This window comes from Amblyomma maculatum, chromosome 11 (assembly GCF_055883805.1).
Source record: "Amblyomma maculatum isolate TAMU_Amacu chromosome 11, ASM5588380v1, whole genome shotgun sequence".
NCBI classification, from domain to species: Eukaryota; Metazoa; Arthropoda; class Arachnida; order Ixodida; family Ixodidae; genus Amblyomma; species Amblyomma maculatum.
In genome coordinates, this window is record NC_139354.1 from 24,267,189 (window position 1) to 24,283,459 (window position 16,271).

Consider the following 16,271-nt stretch of genomic DNA (forward strand, 5'->3'; position numbering starts at 1 on the left):
TAACCGCTTGGGTGCTGACCATCGCCATGGCGATAGCCGCCTCCTCCGCTGTCCCTGAGTAGTTTGTTTTTATTGAGCCTGCCATTAATGTTTTATACGAATCGTTCACGCCCACGATAGCAAAAGAGTTGCCTCCTTCGTATTCCGCCGCGTCTACATAAACAGTGTATTCAGAGCCTTCTAACTTGACCTCAAGGGCCTTTGCTCTTGCCTTTCTCCTGCCTTCATGAAAAGCAGAGTTCATGTTTTTTGGTAGCGGTTTATTAGTGAGTGCGTTCCTTATTTCAGTCGGCAGTTTTACTTGTGCATTTCTTTCCGGGATTCTATCTTGTATTCCTAATTTACCTAGGATTTTTCATCCCGTGGATGTGGTGGGGAGCCTCTTTAGCTGTGTTATTATATGTGCCTCGCATAGTTCCACGGTGCTATTGTAGACCCCCAGTTTAAGAAGTCTTTCCGTAGGGGTGCAGTGGGGGTAGCCACAGTGCTGCTTTATATGGCTGCCTTATGACTGTTTCAATTTTGTTCTTTTCTGCCACCCCTAGCTTGAGGTAAGGAATTTGGCGGACCAGATTTCCACATATTTACGGCCACTATTCGGCTCTGGAGCCTGTACACACTTCTTATTTGACTCATTCTCTTTGAAGCTCGAGAAAGGATGTCTATAAACGTAGAAGTTTTCCATTCACAGCTGCATTACAAATACTTTACAGTTATTCTGAGGAGCTCACCACATAAATTTAGCCATGGCTGCATTCAGTGCCGACAGAGTTAAGTAATTGAGAGTGCAGCTGTTTACTCTCAAGCGTTTATTCCGCTAGATTCCTGCATTCATCTGTTATTTGTTAATGACATCGTTTACTTTGTCTCCTGCTTTCTTCAGGCGACATACGCCATTCGTTTTATTTAATATTTTGGCTGATAAAATTTCTCCTCGAATACTTCTTGTTCCTGTGGCTCCTGTTGGCCTTCTGTGGGCTTCTTTCTAGTTTACAATTTCCTGTGTTTGACACTTTGCTTTCCAAGTATCCACATCAGCAATGTGCTCTGTTGACGCAATCTCGAATTAAGGGCTGGCGACAAAGATGAAGCTGGTTGCACGGTCGCCGCGCGACCTTCAAGAAGAAGAAGAAGAAGAAGAAAACTAGGAGCGGTACGCTAGCCCCGCATCTCAACGCTCTCAACGTTCTGAAAGCCCTCCTGAGCGAAGTGGGCAAATTTTGCTGAAAGGCCCAATTCGTGAAGTCATTCTGCTCACACCTACGTCCGCCGAGGCCAACGTTGCCGGTCCTCTTACGCGGCCTTACCGGCCACCTTTCAAGGGCGGCATGACCACACCACAGCCACTTCTTTGTCCGTGGGCACTGTCAAGCCGTCGAACCTCTCAGGAGTTCCGCCTACACCCTGCCCCCATTGCAGAGAGCATGGTTCCGCGGTACTTCATCCAAACCCAAGATTTCCACCTTCGTACCCGGGCCTTAACGAAAATCTTCATCATCGACCGATTCATGGCGAACCGAGGCCGAGTCCAGCCAAAGTTAGCTGTAGTGGGGTCAATGAATCCTCGCGGTAGGTACTGCTTTCCGCATACGAATGCCCTTACTGTGCATGGTCGCCAAGAGTCTTGGAAGCGAAGTGCTAAAAAATATGCGTTCCATACCAGGTTACTGATCGCATTCGTCCTAGCCAGAGGAAAGAGAAGGCTCAGATATTGCTCCTGAAGTTACTTTTGGCTTTTTGATTTGTTGGAAATGATTTCCAAAATACGTTGAGTGCACATCACTCTTAGGCTGATTTTGTGAAAGCATTTCAAACGTCCAGTGTCATTGTCCTCGTTTAGCATTTCTACAATGCTCTGAGATGAACAGTGGTGCACAGCTTTATTCTCTGAATATTTTGTTTCGTAAATAAAGGGCATGATTCATGTTGTACCGCAAGCGCTTGACTGTGATTCTTATGAATGATGACTACATTTCAATTGGTATCACGTTCTGTATTCGATTTCGAGGCCTTGGTGGATACTCAAGTGCTATCAACGTCATCATATACTTATTATTGTTCCGTTCGGCTATCAGGACTGCAGCTATTTGAGGAGGTTAGCTGTGTTAACACCGATCACGGGTGAAAATTTCGAGTCCTAATATCGGCTTCTTGCTTGGACGTCCTTATGGTTATACCATCAGTTATTCATAATAGCTCTACTGGATTATCATAACCAATGCAGCCATTCAACGCGTCACCTGCCTATTCGAGTCACAATAGTCAAGTCACATATTAGCGTCCATTTGGTCTGTCTTGTGTTATCGCCTGACTGTTGTAAATGTTAATCGGAGTGACGCTGCAACGTCAGAAGCTCAATTTTTTTCTACGACTATTTACGTATATGTCATTGAAACTACGATGGACAACAGAGAGAGAGAGAGAGAGACTACAAAGCTTAAGCAACAGTTGGTGCTAACCTTCTGCCACATATCAATATAATCTTAAGTTCATTTTTTTTTTCTTCTCGTAAACTACAAATAATTTAGAAACTTATTTTACAGAGAAACCTACTAAGGACGCGAAGAGTGACCAGGACGAGGACCCTGCTCTGCCCAACAGTCCTGGTGCAGAAGACAAGAAGGTGAATAATTATTTTCTGTGTCTTGGTCATCGCCGGTTCGATAAACGGCTCAGCGCTTTTATTGAATGGTAGCACCGTACTCGGTGAGAATGCAAAAATATCACACGAGTCTGCTTAGCAGCCATATTCGTACTAAACGCACTACTAGTCTACGCACGAAAAATAAACGGTATTGAGTTGCAGATGGCTAAATGTATCAAAAAAGAAATGTGATATGTTAAAAACAATCTAAAGAACTGGATTTTCTATCGGTCGTCAATGAAATGTTAGCTGGGTGCAATACCGTCCAGTTTAATGAGACAAGAGAGACAGAAACAAGAACGCTGAAAGCATGAACGCATATAAAAGCGTCAGAATTACAACACAGTTCTTATTCAGTGTACACTGATCTTCTGAACCAAAACATGAGGGAACGGAAACGTCACGTGATTACATTTACTTCCGAGTTTCGAAATTACAACTTTTACCCACACCTGAGTGTTAGTTTTGTACTTATTTTCACGTCTCATCCTCCAGCATTGCGGCACTTGTATCGTCAATGAGAGACAAACTCTACCCAGCAGGTCTTTCGCATGCATGCTAGCTTTTGCAAAATAGTTCCATGTGAACGCTTCAGTGTGTCAAAGGGGGGTCGCATGTGTATAGACAGAAAAGGAGTCGTGGTAATGACGCGATTCAGCGATATCCTAAATCTTCCTGCATGTAATGAGACTAGAGAACCGAGGTGCTGACTGCATAGTTGATTTCATGGCCACGCTTTATAACCACGTGCGCGGTTTTCTTGTCTTGGCACAGTTGCCATCAGACTGCTGACGTTTGTCAAAAGTAGATTCAGCACTGATGTACAGCTACCGTAAACTGTCAGGTTGCCATGCAGACTTCAGCTGCAAGGCGACTTTGAGCGCCGAGGTTTTAGACTGAAGTGTGTGACCCCGAATCGTGTATATGCTTGACGCCGGGACAGCGAAGTAGCTCAGCTGTGACGAACATGATTCCGATGAGGCTAGTGCGTATACATCGGCTTTATTGTCATTGCGTAGGCCGGAAGCCCACTGCAATGAAGAAAAATCTCTTGATGCGCTTTTTACTGTGATTGGCTCCGAGAAAGAACGCTAATTGAAATCTATTCGAGGTAGTGCAGACAGTGTCCATGGTAAGTTACTTTATATCCGTTAGCTTTGAGTACCTGAAAAACGAAGATGCTGTTAAAATAAGAGTGCATTGCAGGCGTCCCCATCTGCTCGCAAAAAGGATGACCAGGGAGGAAGCAAGAAAAAAATGGCGGAGCAGTCAAAGGGTAAAGCGCAAGACAAGCCAGCTAAGGAGACAAGAGAAGGCAAGCAAGACACGACCAAGCTGGCCAAGGAAAAAGTAGATAAAAGCAAACTGCACAAAGGAAAGGCTATGAAGGGACAAGATGGCAAAGGTAAACTTGGCAAAGAGAAAACGATTTACGATAAACGGGAGAAGGACGAACCGGAACTAGATGCACCAGAGGAGGCGGTCGATATTGGCGATCAAGATCACCTCCTGCCTACCGAAGATCAACCCGAAGGTGACCCCATGACAAAGTCAGAAAAGGCCAAGACCAAAGGTAAATCCAAAGTAGATAAGCGCAAACTGGGCAAAGGAAAGGCGGTGAAGGGACAAGAAGGCAAAGGTAAATTAGGAAAGGAAAAAGCGATTCACGATAAGCAGGAGGAGGACGAACCGGAGCCAGATGTGCCAGAGGAGGTGGTCGATTTAAGCGATGAAGATCAGCTCCCGCCTATCGAAGATCAACCCGAAGGGGACCACATGACAAAGTCGGAGAAGACCAAGACGAAAGTTAAATCCAAAGTGAAACAAGGCACGGCGACTTCTGCAAAGAAAGGACAAAAGGGTATCAAATCAGTCGCCAAGCGACCTCCAAAAAGTACAGCTCCTCAGGACGAGGAACCCGAAGAGGACGTCCAAACAACGGTTAGATACATTTCACTCCATTCTGAGTTGCTCACGTACCAACTTAAATTATTCCTGCAGGTGTGCCGTGATATGCAACGCCGGTCTGCGCGGTTTGGAGGTACAATAACTGAACTCATTAGTAATCGGTTGATTGTTCTGTTTTTTATGACCGCTGAATGACAAATGAAACTCTGCGATATCAGTGCATGTCACCAAATATCAGGTAGCCCCAATTATCACAAAGTTTGGAATACACCTTTCTTCATCGCCTGACTCACTTATAAACGATTGCTTGTACACTGCGTGGCAGGTTTGCTGCTGATGTGAAATTCACTTCTCAAGCTGCATCTCCCTACGAGTGACAAGCGTATACTTTCACGCGTTTCTTATTACACATACGCATGTCCTACTTGCGCGGTATCGTCATGATGCTGAACTACAGCACAGATGCATACACAACAAATTACGCAAGTGGACACTTAAACTCAGCCTTTAAGAGGCGAGAAAACGGCCGCTTTCCTGTTTTGGGTCAGACAGTAACTTTCTTCTGGTGCTTACGCCTTTAGTAGCCGTTCAGCATCTTATCTCAGCTTTCCATGAAAACTTCACTTTTAGTATTCTCAATGCTGCATTTTGTAATCTTTTGCGGCTGTATAGCAGCCAGGTTGTAGACATCAATTTGAAACGGGCACCGGAGAGGTCATCATGAACTTGTGGGAACCATTATTCTGTCAATATTCTGCTTGTCCGACAACCATTTGTGAAAACATTGTTCTCCTTGATTTTTCTCCTGATCAATCCACCGACTGCCAATAACAGAAAGGATCTCTCAAGGTGAAATAACCTTGGTTTGGTTTGGTTTGTGGGATTTAGCGTCCCAAAGTGACTCAGGCTATGAGAGACGCCGTGGTGAAGGACTCCGGAAATTTGGACCACCTGGGGTTCTTTAACGTGCACTGATATCGCACAGAACATGGGCGCCTTGCTTTTCGCCTCCATCGAAAAGCGGCCGCCGAGGTCGAGATTCGATCCCGCATCCTTGGGAACAGTAATCGAGCGCCGCAACCAATGTGAAACAACCTTCCGCAGAGCTACACCGCTATTCCCGGGCCACCCTCTACGTCTTCAAAGTGAGGAACAATAACGCACGAGATGTACACGAGTTCTCGGAACCTCAGTCTTACTGCACTAGTGGGCCTTAAGACAATTTACTTTAATTAACCGAGATGAAATGCACGCACTGAAACCATGCTCTGAGCGGAAAATGAACAAGATTGTAATAAGCTCAGGTACATTTTTAATTTTGTTCTCTGTACCCGCTATTGATCAATTGTTTATGAGAGATGTGGATTGTTTTGTATATTCCCTGATCAGACTACAAACAAGCAGTCAGGCGTGGTGCAAGAAGAGGTGACAATGGTTTGTCAACGTCACCACCATCAGAACGAGTAGTTCACACAAAGGGGCCATAACATCCGCCCAACCTTCGCCCAACCCTTTTTTAATGAGCTCAATTACACGCTCGAGTATCACTCATTTGGGATACTAGCGGAATATTACCCTGTGTCAGAAGGTTAGGTGTACTGGCGTAATAGTATAGTATATGGCACTGCTGCCTGTTGCTAGTATTACTACTACTACAACTAAAATTGCTACCACTACTGCATGATAAATAATGAAAGCAACAGTCACTATAGCACTACGAGCACTATTACTACGGTTACTGTTTTTTGCTTCTACGACCAGCATTACTACTACTTCGGTACCAGAGCTGCCCCTACTGATGCTACTGCAACCACTATACACTACTGCTACGACCACCTAAAATAACGCTTGTACGCTTGACCTTTTAGTGATGTATTCTGTACGTCGAGCTATGAAGGATTTCTTGTTAATAATAACATAGCTGTAATCGCTGCGAAGAAACACTTTTGCCATAAATACGCTATGCCTGGTATCACGACGCCATAAATTCACGTTGTTTTTCTGCTGCTTTTCGCGTAGATCTCTAGCCCCATGTTTTTTTGTTTATTTTTCGTCATCGTTCAGAAACCGACCCAGAAGCATCCATCACAGGCGAAGAAGAAAACTGGAGGGGCAAAGGGGAGCGGCAAGGCGTCCAAGGCTGCCTCGAGCAAGTCTGGAAGCAAAGTAAGTTGATGCAGTCGTTTTTGATACGCATGTTTGAACAAAAATGTTTCTTTTTTCTTAAAGTAAAAGCATTTACTTCCTTCGCATCTCGAATACACTGCGCCGGAGAGCAGCAAGGACACTTGCTCTTGTCCAACGTTTAAATAACGATGGCTTCCGCCTGATTGTAACCAGCGTAAAAGATCCCTGACCTACGCTTTCCTTTTTCGTGCTCAGAAAGATTTGAGAACTGGCGTAATGCTTTGGGTGACTACGAATAGCGCTAGTGACAGAACATTTAATATTTTTGCATTAAAACGGCTACCAGGTTGTCTGGAAGCCTTAAGTTATTCTCATCGCGTGTTCATTCGTTTTTTTTTTTCTTCTTTTGCAGTTGCACCTACCGTCTCTCCAGCATGAATCATATCCGTGTCTTAAATACTTACAACTAGGTTCTGATTTCACGTTTTCGCGTCGTCCACAATGAAGATTGTGTACGGCATTCGCGAAGCGTGGTATACTGCTACTCATTCATTGCTAGTGCGGCACTTGACCAAGGGTAGTATTAGAGCACCAGTTGTGAATTGAAGCAACAATTCGGCGTTTTTCATGCAACATCGTTTTGCGGGTCATGTTATCTGATAAATGTCAGGGTTATGCACCGATGCGCAGTATCAAAAGTGAAAGGAATTATTCGATGACACAGTATTTATCAATCCCAAGGTTCGATAGAATCCCGTTTAACGCCCTAAATAGCGTCTAAAAGAGCCTTAAATCTCGTCTAAGGCCCTAAATAACTAACTTTTCAGTGCTTCGTTTCATTGTGATCAAGGAACTCGTAAGGGCTCTAAATCTGCAATCGTTTTCCTTGACCTTTTTAAACCTTTGGCGAGTGCATGTTTTGTTAAGACGCTACACAGTATCATGCGATGGTAAGCTTTGTTTAGTGATTTGTGCTTAATAACGCCAGGCGCACCCTAAAAAGCGAAAACATGAAATTTGGTCTGTATTCTCCCAGATCATTGTGGTCAGTTAGGTGCCTCTAAATCTGTCCCAAAATGGTACGTGTGAATTTTGTTAAGTGCGTATTCGAAAAAGGAGAAACTGTGGTCGACTGGCGTATATATACAGTGTGCATAAAAGGGCGTTATTGCAGTTCTTCAACAAACTGTTCGCGCATTACATGCAGCAAACGCGCTAGTGGCATTCTAAGTAGTTGGTATGACGTTTTCTGCTTTGTGTACACAACACATCATATGTTATAAGGTGTATTGCGTCAACATACTTTAATCGCGTGATTTCTCCCCGACGGGTCTCAGGGGGCCGCCAAGAAGGCACCGCCAAAGAAACCTGCCGTGAAGAAGCCCAAGAAAACGCACACGGTAAGCTACTTTTCGGATATTGCCATGCGTCGACACAGAAGTAGAAAACAAAGAAACAAATTAATAGCATCTAAAATAGCCAGTCATGTGTGGCTTACGTGCTACGTAATTATTGCGCGGCAATTCGATTGAGTGGATTTGAGGGTGCTTTAAACCTGGCTCCAGCACATCGTGTAAACTAGACTATAGGGAGAATTGAACAACACCGTTTACACTAATTACTTTGCCCTGCGTTTTCACGGCAGACATTTTTTCTGACAGCGCAAAGGATTTGATTTCAACCGCACCGGCATTTTTGCCAGTTGGCGTTTTCATCTTCAGGGCTCCTTCGTGTTTCCTGCACCTTTTTATTTTTGCGTTTTCAGGACATGCGCAAGATGTCGGCCAGGTTCGCCCGGGAGACGACCGTCAAGGAAGTCTCTGCCACATCGGCAGGCGACGCTGGGCAAGAGGTAGGACAAGCCATTTCACTCTGATGAAGCAGAAAGCAGCCTACGTCCTGCACCGGCCTTCAGATCCACGCGAAAGAAAAAGAAACTTCTCAAAAAGCTCGTCATTTATAGTTTGACCGTATGCAATGCTGCACAACAGCTTAGTTTCTTTCACCATAGTCCGCCGTTGCACGATACGAGGACCATTACAAGTAGCGTGAGCAAGAAGGCAGCGTTCATAACGTCTATCTTCTCGTGAACACATATTTACGTCTCAAATTTATTTGTAGGAAAAATATAAACGCTATTTAGGACAGCAAACAGTACTAACGCATCAACTACGCCATCACGAACGTCCCACAACTTCGATGGAAGCGAGGCCTCAATTGAAAATGAGCTCCTTTACTGCCGCATTTGGGAAACAAGTAATACTTCAACTTCGTCTAGGCGTGGGAAATTCGGGCGATGGGTTTCACGCACAATACAGTGACTTATTTCTTAAACAGAGAAGACCCACTATGGAGATGCGAGAGATTTTAAGTGAAAAAGGCAATGCTTTAAATTTATCGTCTAGGTCCAGTGACAGCATCTCTATCGAAAAAGTTGACAAAATTCTTCACCAAACATATTTGTGCAGTGTACTGAAAGGCGATGTTTTGTTAAGAAAGAAACACTTGTGGCAGCATTTTCTCTCAAGAGCACCCTTTGTAGTAGTAACGTGACAGTGTCACACATGAAACGGCGGATTTGTAGAGCGACTGAATGCGCTGAAAAGACAGTTTAGGGAGGGCAAGGTATTTATAAAACCTGGGAAGCCTTGCATCTCGAGTCGAATACATTGTCCCTAGGCCACGCAGGCAAGTGCGTACGAATTACTTAAAGCAGGGCTTTATATTTGTCGCACCGTGTTTCACATAACGTGCAGATTAATAAATATTTGAGAGACTAGATATGTACTAATTAATTAGTAGGTGATTATGCGAATGACAATACTCATGTCGATAAAAACCCTACTGAAAAATTTGTATGAGGCAACAACCTCACATTTTCTCACACAGACTCACTCTATTCATGTAAGAAATCACATACAAGCCGCAAATAATTGCATAAGATCTCATAGTTTCTTGCACATTAACATAAAATATGGAAGATATTTTATGATAATGATGTGCACCGTATGAGAGCCTCTGTGATTTGATGAGATTGTGTTAGGTTATTGCCTAAGTAGAACTTTTCGTTTTTCAGTAGGGAAGTGATTTACGCAAATGAGGATCGGCAGGAGAGTCCGCTGATGGAAGACAGTACCGCTGTCCTTTCGTATCCTTACAAGCAGAGCTTATAAAGGTCACCCAAATTATCAGTTGTCATGAGGCATTGCCCCATAGAGAGGTCGTATACGTGACGACGGGGGATTGACCATAGTCACAGGACACTTTGTTGCTCTTATTTTCTGAACCGTCCCCTTCTAAGACTGGGCACAAGACGTTCTTCCACAACTAATATTAATTTCTAGATTACTTTATTACTCCAGCCTAGTAATCGTTTTTGTCCACAAGTCGCAGAAAAACTATTATCGTGACTATTGCAGAAAATAGCGCCTGTAAGGGTGTGTCTCTCTTTTCCTGTCCCTGCTGGGCTACGATTCCTTGAGATTTGCTTTTTAACGTCAGTAGACAGATGTTGCCAAGGTATGGATTAAAATGAAGAAACTGTGAGTGTTGCCGACGGCTGACAACTATTAGAGAGATTTAGCTTACCGTGACTCTCTACAGTGCGTGGGCGGGGCCCTCAAGCTAATTGGTCCCGACGCGGCAGGTCTGTGTGCCGACATTCAGTATGTGGCGCCATCTATCTGCGTCAAGGGGGGTCTGGGCATGCGCAGTGGAACGCGCGGTGGCGGATCACGGTAGCGGATCGCGGATCACGGTAAGCTAAAACTCTCTATTACCGGGACATAATCGCAGCGGGTTTTTTGCGAGCAGACATTCGTCGAAGGCGAGACGGATGACGTCCCGCTGCTGCCTGAGGATCAGCGCACACTGTTCTTCGAGGACGGTCAGCGGCGCATCGACGTCGTGCTCGCCTACGAGGACCACGGCAACCCGACCCACGAACGCTACCGGCGTATATTCCAGGAGAATTTGGAAGAAGAGGGCCTCGACATCGAAATCGTAGACCGCCAGGTAAGGAATAGACAACGAGCTTTTGCATTGCATGCTATTAAGGACCTGGAATTACGAGTCTCTTAATGAGCAAAAGGTGGTGGTGACAATAGAATTCCTCCACTCCGCCCGCGGTGGCGCAGTAGTTACGGCGCTCCACTGTTGCATCCAGGATGCGGGATCAAAATCCCAGCCGTGGCGACCGCTTTTGGATGGAGGCGAAAAGGAAGACGGCCGCGTGCTGCGGCTATGTCAGTACACATGCTCTACGACGACCGTCATAGCCTGAGCATGCGTTGGGACGCTAAATGCCACAAACCAAGCCATAAATCAATAATATTCCCTAGTTGGCGGGAGAGAAGTGACTCCGCCAATGCAGAAGTAAAAACTATATACTCTTTGATGCATCTTACCGCGTTTGTAACACTAGATTCATCTAGCGGGAACCAGCAGCTAGATGAATCGAAGGGTTTTGTGTGAACAGACGTTTAGGGTTCCGCAAAAACTATTAAAGAATGACACAAAACTCGATACAAAGGCAATCAAATGTTCCTATTACTATCGCACTGTGAACACATCACGTTATTAGCAGTCCCCAAAGCCGGCGCCATATTGCTTTCGTGCATCATCTCCCATAGTGTCAGTCTTAGCAGCCTCCCCAGCAAAACATCCCGTCACTGAAGGAAGTAAGGTCGGAAACTTCACAACTTTTGTAGAAAAAATCATTCGGGGATTATTTCCAAAGTAATCTATCAGATGAGTGCTGAGTTTCTCAGAGCCGATAAATTACCCTTAGACTCAACAAAACGGCTGTCAGTGCACGGCGAATGGGAAGGGTGGGAAAAAATCCCGCTCGGAGTCTGCAGCGTGGAAGACTGTGACGGTGACGATTAGTCTTCGCGTAATCGTAACGACGCGTGGCGCTGTGCAGGTTGACAATACACACAACTAAGAAAGCCCCGAAAACATGCAATAGTGAAATGTTGTTCGGCCGGTTTATGGGACGTTAAACGCCATAGGGCTCGAGATGTTGGCTTAATTGTTAGAGCGCTTGACTGCAGAGCCCAAAGATTGATTGATTGATAAACTTTATTGGGGAAAATTGGGGCTTAGAGGTAGGGGGTTAGAAAAGAGCAGTGGTCGGCAGTCCTCTGTCCAGGAGTCCGTTGGCTTCAGCAGCGGGCTCTGGCTCGCTGCACCAGCACGAGCTGATGCTGCGCGTCCGAGTCGGCTAGAAGGTCCTCCCACTGCTCAGGACTACGGCTATCTATTGTAAGCATTATGGGGCTTGCCCTACATCCCCGTGTTGTGTGGTATAGTGCAGCAGTGTCTCCGCACCAGACACATTCGCTTTTGTATTGTGTTGGCAAGCACTCGCAGATTATGACTAGCAGCTTACCGGTATCGCTCAAGAGGAAAGTATACAACAGTTGCATCTTGCCTGTACTCACCTATGGGGCTGAAACGTGGAGGCTAATCAAGAGGGTTCTACTTAAGTTGAGGACAACCCAGGGGGCTATGGAACGAAAAATGGTAGGGGTAACATTAAGAGATAGGAAGCGTGCAGAGTGGATCAGAGAAATAACTCAAGTTACCGACACTTTAGTGGAAATCAAGAAGAAGAAATGGGCATGGGCAGGACATGTAGTGCGAAGAGAGAATAACCGATGGTCGCTGAGGGTAACAAACTGGATTCCAAGGGAAGGAAAGCGTAGCAGGGGGCGGCAGAAAGTTAGGTGGGCGGATGAGATTAAGAAATTCGCAGGGGTCAAATGAATGCAGCTAGCACAGAACCGGGTTAAGTGGAGAAATATGGGAGATGCCTTCGCCCTGCAGTGGGTATAATCGGACTGATGATGATGATGATTGTGTTGGCTATAGCTTGTGGTAGAGGGCTGTGTTGCGGTACAGAGCCTAAAGACGCGGGCTCAAGCTTGGCGGCGGCGGCTGCCTTCATTATGGAGTGGAAAGGGAGGTGTCATGTACTGTGTCAGTGCAGGTTAATGAAGCTCAGGTTGTAAAAAGTTTCTGAGCAGTTCACTATGGTGTTCTTATAATGAGTTGCTTTCCAAAGTTAAACTGTTGAAACCAGAGAGTACCAGAGCGTTATAAACCAAGCAGCGATATTTTAATTATTGCATGTTCTCTTAGGATACTTAGCGAGTTACAAATATCTTAAACATGATGATGCAATAAATACTGATGTGAACTATGATGAAGCTTTGTCAAAAACAGCATCTCCAAATTTTATCTAGCTGATGAAGACTGAAGGCTACATTTCCGTTCGAACAGGCCTTGCTCATGTGTTGGCGTTTCACGAGAGACGCATGTTCACGCAGGAAAAAGGAAGGCAAACCAGTTGTCGTTGTAAAAGACTATACAGTTTGCAAAAGAAAAAAAATTATGTCACGTGTGATGAAAAATGAAAGGTATTGACGTTACACCGAATTAAAATCGTTCTACCAGAGTATGGAAGGACTTTGTACTTAGACATCGCTGTCAAGTCTCCTGCTGGCAAACGGGCCTGACTAAATGATAAAAGCAACTACATCTGCCGCCAAGCTAGAGGCGATACGTCTCATGTGGGAGACATTTGTTAAGGCTAGAAACAAGAATACAAATACCTCAAAGTCACTGCAGCCGCAGCATTTTCTACACTAATTATTGTATACAATTGGTTCTCAGGAAAGGAAAGGCGCGGTATCTGTCACACTTTTTTTCTTTCGACATATGAACTGTGTGAAAAGGAATAGAGTGTGGCTGGTCCTGGCCCTGATGGGGCTGGGATAGGTGGGTCACCACCGCTTGCGGCGGGAGCTAGCCTGCCACTGAGTTTTAATCTGTTGTGTGTAGTTATTGCACACGCCGCTGCTTCAGTGGTGGACTGTTGCAGCACGTGTCTTTGTTTCCTTCCTCTTTTTCTTTTTTCTCTACTTTCTCTCTTCTGTCCCCACGAGGCAGCAGAGGTGGCTCAGCTTTAGAGTCAGTAGCAGGCCCATGCATTTTCTTTTCCTTCTTCATACAGGCGCAACGACAAATGAAATAGAGGAGGTGCCGTAGTGGAGGGCTACGGAGTTAAAGAGGGAAGGGAGAAAGAGGTGCCTTAGTGGAGGGCTACAGAGTAATTTCGACAGCTCTGGATCCTTAATATGCAAGGCATCGCACAGGTTGTTGTTGTGGCTGCAGGAAGAAAGAAAAGAATGCACGGACCTGCTGCTGGCTCTGTAGCTGAGCCACCTCCGCTGATTTGTTTATAGGAAGGGAAAGGCGCGGTAACTGTATCACTTGTTTTCTGCGGACACCTCAACCGCGCCGTAAGGGAAGGGAGGAAGGTGGGAGTGAAGTGGAAAGAGAGAAAGAGGAGCCGTAGTGGAGGGCTACGGAGTAATTTCGACCACCTGGGGATCTTTAACGTGCGCTGACATCGCACAGCACATGGACGCCTCTTCGGTGCCTCGTGCAGACAGAAGAGAAAATAGCTCCGCTGCCTCGTGCAGACAGAATAGAAAATAGAGAAGAAAGAAAAGGAAGTGAGAAAGACGCGCACCGCAACAACAGCCGTCGTCCACCACCGAAGCGGTAGCGGGTGCAATAACGGCCTATAACAGATAAATATTCGTGGTAGGCAAGCCCCCGCTGCTAGCGGCGGTTACCTACCTGTCCCAGCCCTATCAGGGGAGTACCTGCATCGCACTGGAAACGGGCACCTCTCCGTTTCACCTCCGTCAAAAGGCAGCCGCCGGTGGACGGGTCCGGATCCACAGAAACAAGTGAGACAGTTACCGCGCCTTTCTCTTCCTATAAATCAATCATTCAATCAGTCTGGACCCAGATCACGTTTTTGATGAGCCATATTGAGCACACGTCCAATGGGCTTTTCACAAGCGCAACTAATGACGTTAAATGCGACACTTCTCGCGTGCGCAAGATAACAGTTCTACTTATTAGTGTCTAAGAGGACCTGCTTGGGGGCCCTTCTTTGCAGGATTCGTGGGACGGTTACACGTACTTTGTTAAGGTGCACGCTCCGTGGTCTGTGCTTACCAAGTACGCCGAGCAGCTCCACATGCGAATGCCCGTCAAGGTAAAAATCCGCTGGAGCCATAGATGTCACCTGGTTTTTGAAAAGCGTACAATAACTAAGATTACGTAGAGCCATAGGTGTCAGTTGGTTTGAGGAACATTAGCATTCATTGATTACGAAGAAGCATTTGACTCAGTTGAAACCTCGGCGGTCATGCAGGATGAAAGAGAAAAATAAAAAAACAATTTTTTAAGATTTTAATGTAGTCAAAGGTTGTTCAAACCACCTACCACCAAGGCTCCAAGGACTAGAAGGGGGGGGGGGGGGGGGAGGGGGAGATAAAATGGCAATGACTCGCGATAGCACTGAAGCAAAGGATGTGTTGATATTATTTGAGAGGCGATCTAGTGCGCACCATGTTTAAGCAAGACTGACAAATGCAAAATAATGCGCACGATATTTAGATAACGTCACCTGTTAGTTTGTCGTATTATAATGTGAAAATTCGGGAAAAGAAAAATAATGATCAAATTGTAGTTCGAACGAATGCAAATGTTAGAAACCTATACCGAATCAATTTTTTTGCCAATTTTAACATTGCCGAAAAGATTCGCCGAATAAGGGACCTTTTTTTCTTGCGCTTGTATACTCCCCTGAAAAACAACAAGCTAGCATTTTCTGCAGAACTCCAGGTGTTAAATATATTTGGGAGTCCCCCTTTACATTGCTTCAAACGCATCCTGCCTGTTTGGTGCCAAAAACTTAAGTATAAGGTATAACCAATCAGTTCTTATACTAGCTGTTGCTCTCTGCAAACTGCAACGTAAGTTATTAGGTAGCATAGCGAATGGCTTAGCGTAATAAGCGCCTGTGGTATTTGTCGTTAGGATTTTGTAACGCTTTAACTTAGGTGGTTCGACCGCAATTTAATTTACAGGGGCATGCAAAATGACGCTGATGACATTTCAACAACTTTATTTACTCGCAAAAAAACAAGACAAAAAACTGCATACTACAGCGTACTACACTGACAACGTGTGGCCCCGTCTGATCATTGTGATACGATGACAGGGCTTATCCCTTATCTTGTCTTCTTCTAACACAGAAAAAAGGTCCAGCCATGGTGTTTCCCAAGATCAAGATCAAGCCCGGTGAAAAGCCCATCTTCCCAGACATGAGAGTGGTGAGCTTTACAAGCTTTGTGTTTTTTTTTTATCTCCTGTAAATGTTCCATGATCACTTGGTTTATAACACTCGCTAACATGGATTAAAAGAGAACATGCGTATGGCGCATATATAGGTATTCAAAGAGCTCATAGCCACGCGTAGATGATTCATTAAGTTTCATCACAGTGAATGAGACAGTGAATATAATCTGTAAGTGACCACTTAGTGCCGTAACACAGCTGTCTTGTTGCCTTTGATCGTGATTCGTGTGGTTCGAGCATTTTATTGCAGTTTGAAACAATTATGTAAAATACTCTTATGTATGGCGGTAAAGACGTGATACAGCAAGAAGACAGGATGAGCACGACCAATCCTCGTGCAGTGTGAGGTCGTTTAGAGCAATTCATC

At 45.2% G+C, this 16,271-nt stretch overlaps 1 protein-coding gene across 1 annotated transcript in view; it reads left to right on the forward strand.

The window, feature by feature from the left end:
- The first annotated feature begins 3,901 nt into the window (after positions 1 to 3,901).
- Positions 3,902 to 16,271, forward strand: part of LOC146173165 (anoctamin-4-like) — a 45,894-nt gene continuing 33,524 nt past the window's right edge. The window contains exons 1-7 of the mRNA XM_084585149.1: positions 3,902 to 4,585; positions 6,617 to 6,718; positions 8,017 to 8,079; positions 8,445 to 8,531; positions 10,493 to 10,693; positions 14,658 to 14,756; positions 15,802 to 15,879. Of these exons, the coding sequence (XP_084441275.1) occupies positions 3,902 to 4,585; positions 6,617 to 6,718; positions 8,017 to 8,079; positions 8,445 to 8,531; positions 10,493 to 10,693; positions 14,658 to 14,756; positions 15,802 to 15,879 (1,314 nt within the window). The remainder of the gene's footprint in view (positions 4,586 to 6,616; positions 6,719 to 8,016; positions 8,080 to 8,444; positions 8,532 to 10,492; positions 10,694 to 14,657; positions 14,757 to 15,801; positions 15,880 to 16,271) is intronic.